The 5,748-nt window shown below is 36.3% G+C and overlaps 1 protein-coding gene across 1 annotated transcript; it reads left to right on the plus strand.

Annotated features, from left to right (window-relative positions):
- The first annotated feature begins 225 nt into the window (after window positions 1-225).
- bhlhe23 (basic helix-loop-helix family, member e23) lies at window positions 226-995 on the plus strand. Its single transcript, XM_063030813.1, has one exon. It carries the CDS (start codon window positions 226-228, stop codon window positions 973-975), a length of 750 nt encoding a protein of 249 aa, XP_062886883.1. The 3' UTR covers window positions 976-995.
- Window positions 996-5,748: the final 4,753 nt, after the last annotated feature.

Consider the following 5,748-nt stretch of genomic DNA (forward strand, 5'->3'; position numbering starts at 1 on the left):
GTGGACGGCATGTCCCAACAGGCGAATCTCTGTAATAACCTGAAAGTGGGATAGAAAGTGAGGCACATCCCTCCCGGTGCCAGGACACGCTGGAGTAGGGGTCGCGGAGCTGCTACCTAACAACAGCTGTGTGTGGACTTTTTTTTCTTCAAAACGCAGCACAATTAACATTGAAGAAAGACAAAAAGGAGTAATTGTTTTGATTCAAGTGACTGATTCTAAAACATGAACGTTGCGGAAGGAGATCTATTTCACAACACCGCAAACATCTCTGTCAAAGGGAGGGATGAGTTAAATTCCATTGTCAATGACACATATATTGATCTGCCCCAGCGCTACGGCCAATCTACGTTTAGCTACAGTGGAACTAGCCGCGGTGCTGAAAACCGGGAGAGCTGGGCTGGACAAAGCTGTACTCCATACAACATCGGTCAGAATCCAAAGACAACAGAAAGCAGCGAAGAACAGACTGCAGACGAAGAAGATAGTGACGGTCGCTCGGCCGGGAGCACAAGGAACCTATGCAGTGACAACGAGAACAAACTAAAAAGTTCAATTGGCAAGAAAGGCAAAGAGCCGCGGTCGCTAAGGCTAAGTATTAACGCAAGAGAGAGGAGAAGAATGCACGACTTAAATGATGCACTGGATGGCCTTAGATCTGTGATTCCCTATGCTCACAGCCCATCGGTACGAAAACTGTCCAAAATCGCCACTTTGCTTCTGGCGAAAAACTACATCCTAATGCAGGCTCAAGCTTTGGATGAAATGAGGCGGCTGGTAGCGTATTTGAACCAGGGCCAGGCCCTGACAGGACCCATTCCATCTGCAGCTGCACTGACTAACACTCTCAGCTCTTTTGGACAGGCTGCTGTTTATCCATTCACGGGTACTTCTATCGCTTCTTGTCCGGACAAATGCGCCGTGTACACAGGAACACCCTCCAGTCTTTGCAAACATTGTAACGACAAGCCTTAATCAATACTCCATTCATCTATCTGCCCATCCATTCACACGTCCATTCGGTTGTGGATCTATAAACTTCTTTTCGCTCATTTTGGTTTCTGTATCGAATAAACCATCTACATTTTGTCTCCAGATAGTATTCCTTCTGCGGGGCTTTTAAGTATCCCCACATCCACCCGCCCCCTTATCGTGATCCTTTCCTGTTTGTAGAATGTGATCAATTGATCTGAATAGATAGATGGATAAATGGCTCATAAAAGACTTACATTATGGAATATGTAAGTTACTTTTTACTGTCTTATAAATCACTGCACTCCTTAGGGCGTTCAACAGTTGTTCACTATGCAACATCTATACGCCATGATCTAAAGCTGTGAGAGATTGATTTCCCATTAAATCTGGTGACACGTTATCATGAGTAATGCTATTTAAGAAGTCAGAGGCATTTATATTTCAGCCCGAGTTTAAAAAAAGGTCTTATATTTTGTCAGATTAACTCTGTTCGTGCATTTGACGTCGATGGGGAACAGTTCTGTTAAGGTTAAGGGATGAAGGTGCGAAATCAGCCTTGAAGGAGAATGATTGTATATTAAATTTGGTTAAATGCCACAGACCATGCACTTAATAGCAGACGTTTAGGTAAACATTATTTGCTCTGGTGTTCCTCGCTAATCCATTGAAAAAGATGTTATAATAAATATATTTCCAAAGTCACTTATTTTTTTCTGCTCAACTACCAACAGCTTCGTTCATGTATATGTATTTAATCGAATAAATTTAACAGGACAAAATACATTGTGGGTTATGTTGTTTGTTGGCTTGATCTGTTTAGAAATGAATAATATTCTATGATAAATGATATTTCTTCTTGTTATTGTAATAACAATTTGACTTCCTGCATGCTTCGCCATGTTATTAAACGATGGCAATCCAATGGTTGCTAGCAAATCATCTGAACTTCTAAACCAGATTTGCTGGAGAAACGCTTTGCGTGAATCAAAATATCATGCGAAAAAAAACTTCTATCGCCCAAGTTACTACATTTTGAATTTATTGTAAGTTTTAAACATATGGATTTATAGTCAATGAATGTCTCTTCTGTAAAACTTTAATGAAAAAGTTGAATGCTATATAATTCAGAATGTTATTCACAGTTCATTGTTACAGGTATTTTACTGAAGCTCCAGGCAAAAAGCAAACATTACCCTGCACTCATCGTTTGGACAACTCTCATGCGGCGTTATGAATTAGTGAATTTAGGCAACACATTTAAACATATTTCTAATCGAGAAACATAAAGGATGTTGATCTGTGAAAAAGGCGCGAAATGGACTAAGATCTTCATAAGCGCATTGTCTGTATGCTCGAGTATATTACAATTATTTAAACGTTCATATATAAACTTAAATTGTACCTTAACTCTTAAAGATAATATCAGCGATGTTCTGGGTTTTCAATTTTTGATCACCAAACACTGAGCATAATTTATCGGCATGTGATTTCTGTATTTAGTTATATCTATTTCAGTTTTAGTTTTAACCGAATTAATTAAAGCTAAGTCTAAATAACTAACTCATGCGTGAAATTTGTTTATGTAGTGATGGAAACAATAATGTTTTAACTTGCAAGAATTAAAGAGCATTCTGAAGTATTTCTCGGATCCCACTTCCGAATCTTACACTGGAATAGAGGGTTTCAATTGTCCCTCCACACTGGGGTATATGTTGTTATGTTGCTAAATGTACATAGTATATAGATCTGTACCTAAACGTACAGAAAATGTTCGTACAGTATTTTCACAGTAAATTTTTTTTAAAAATCATTCATGCACAGAGAAACAGAAGTTAGAGAGGAAGCACCTGCAGGTTTTTTTTTTAACACAAAAGATTCTACAGATACTGGAGACCTTGAGCAGCAAACGCTAACCCGTAAAAATCGACTGTTAATTCCCCACTATAGATGCTGCCTGGCACGCTGAATTCCTTCAGCATTTTGTATGCATTGCCCTAGATTTTTTTGGATTGGTTTTATAATTCTTATGTATTTTGATGTTAGTTTAAAAACATTTTTAAGTTTTATAGAAAAGCAAACAACAAAAATGTCTGAAGTCTTTTCCCTGAATTGTTTTGGTTATAATGCAAAACATTACACTGTTATGGACAAGTATTCCAAAATTCACAGCAATGTCTTTCTGTATACCTGCTCACAAATCTCCTGTATTTGTTTTGTTATCAATGACAAGAGAGAGCGAGAAAAAAAAGCTTCACTATCATTGTCATGATTTGGCAGTTCAGGTTCTGCTTATAACTAGTTTGTAAGTCTTGCCTTTCATATTGCCATTCCATTTAATGTATCTTGTTGTGGAAGTTTGATCTGCAGCATTTTGATTTTATTGAATCACTTGGGATAAATTAGTATTCAAAATGTTCACACACAATCATGAAAAATTGCTTTTGCTTGCCCACTAGATTAGCAATTTCAAAGACAAAGATAGCTTTGTTGTTGCAAAACAAATCTCCATCTAGCACTGTTGTATCATAATGCCACTTAAGATGCTGCATATTATTAATCAATCATTCTTAAGAAGGAGTATTAATGCAATAAAGTTTTGTTTATTCATGTGGGGCCATAACTCATTGATGCAGATCCCTACCATTCTGTCTATATCTGTTTGCATGCAAAAGTCCAATCATGCTGATTAGGTAGCCCAAAATGGCAGCACAGACAGGGTCTCATTTGACACAGTTAGTAGGCCCCATCCTACATAATGCCTTGGCCAACTTTTGTGAAGCTAGAGTAGATGCTATGCTGGTTGTAATAACTAATAATTGTTAAATATTGCTGACATTCAAAATTATTAAAAACAATGTAATTATTATATTAAAACTAAACGAAAGTAAACACTTGAAAATAAATAAAACAAATAAGTTGAAACATATTTCTCTTCCCCTATACCTCTCTGTTTAATCTTAAATAGCTGATTCCCAATATTTTGTCACTAGACTTCAGTAACTTTACTAGCTGGTAATAGGAAGTGAATTTTGCCAAGTAGAATTTCAATGTCAGCATCTTTTTTTTTCATCTTGTAATAATGATATTACAGTTCCATGTGTATAATGTCTCAAATAATCAAAAAGAATATCATTGTATTCTTTTGATCAAGTAAAACCTCTCAGAAGGTCATTCACTATTGAAAACTATGCATATGTTCATATGTATATGTGTGTGTGTGTGTGTGTGTGTGTTTATATATATATATTTTAATGAACTGTTGAATATGGTTTTGTCATATTTCTATTATGATACTATTACTATAATTTGCTGGGAAATACCAGTTTACCTACAAAACATTGCTTGGAAATATCAATTCACTTATTTTCAGCTGTAAATAGTATTTGGGAACTTTATTCTAAGAATGCCCAAAGCTTTCAAGCAGGTTTATACATGAACATTGTGTGAGGTTCAACTTGGAATTGTGCCTAAGTAATGGATAAGATACTTTAAAGTCAGGAAACAGAAATATTGATTAATGATTCCTCAAAAAATTTATATTTTTCAATGGACCATTACAAAATCTTAAATTAAAACTATGAGGAGGTTGGATATAAAATTAAAATAAATGTATCAATGCAGCAGAATCAGATAACAATTGAAACAAAGAAGTTTCACATATCAGCTTATGAAGTTGCAGATTAGTGGAAACACTAAGCTGAAGAAATTCCCTCATCAGAAGCAAATGATATTGGACCTTTAAACCTTGAATCCTAAAATGGTGAAGTAATTAATATCAAACCTGAAATACAAAGAAATAGACAGGATAATATAAATTGGATCTTTGTGCATAGGAGACATATTAATTAAGCCTCTACTTAAACAATAGGGAATATTTTATCCTCTGCTGCTCCATGAAAACAGTAGAATTAAAATGGAAGTGATATTCATACTAGGTTCATTTTTTCTTTATCGCCTCCTCTTTTGGCCCCTTCTATTTTCATATTGAGGCACCAATTTGACTTATGAGGTAGACTTATTAAAAATGGAAATTGAGCTCCTGAAAGACTATAAGACATAAGCCATTCGATTTTGTTCCACCATTCTTTCATGGCTGATTTATTATCCCTCTCAATCCCATTTTCCTGCTTTCTCCCCACAACCTTTGACACCCTTACTAATCAAGAACCTATCAACTTCTGCTTCAAATATACGCAATGATTTGGCTTCTACAGCCATATGTGGGAATGAATTCCACAAATTCACAATCCTCTGGCGAAAGAAATTCTTCGTCATCTCTATCGTAAAGAGACATCCTTTCATGCTAAGGCTTTGCGATTTGGTTCTAAACTCTCCCTACTAGAAACATCCTCTGCATTTCCACTCTTCCAGACCTTTCAATATTTGTTATCCTCCCTCATTCTTCTAAACTCTATCAAGTATGGGCTCAGAACAATCAAATGTTTCTAGTATGTTAACCCTTTCATCCCTGGGACGAGTTTTATATACCTCCTGTGGACCTTCTCCCACATGAGCTTATCCTTATTTTGATATGAATCTGAAAATTGCCTACAATATTCCAGGTGTGGCCTGACCAATGCCTTATAGTGCCTAGAATTACATACTGACTCAAGTGTAAGTTAACCCTTGGGGAATCTTGCATTAAGATTCCCAAGTCCTTTTTCAAAAAAACTAGGTAAGGATGGAGATCTAGAAGATTATAAGGCTAGCAGGAAGGAGTTTAAGAATGAAATTAGGAGAGCCAGGAGAGGCCATGAGAAGGCCTTGGCAAGC

This window comes from Mobula hypostoma, chromosome 2 (assembly GCF_963921235.1).
Source record: "Mobula hypostoma chromosome 2, sMobHyp1.1, whole genome shotgun sequence".
NCBI lineage: Eukaryota > Metazoa > Chordata > Chondrichthyes > Myliobatiformes > Myliobatidae > Mobula > Mobula hypostoma.

Excerpts from the sequence above, each read along its gene's own strand:
- bhlhe23 (XM_063030813.1), top strand. The coding sequence starts at position 226 with ATGAACGTTGCGGAAGGAGATCTATTTCACAACACCGCAAACATCTCT.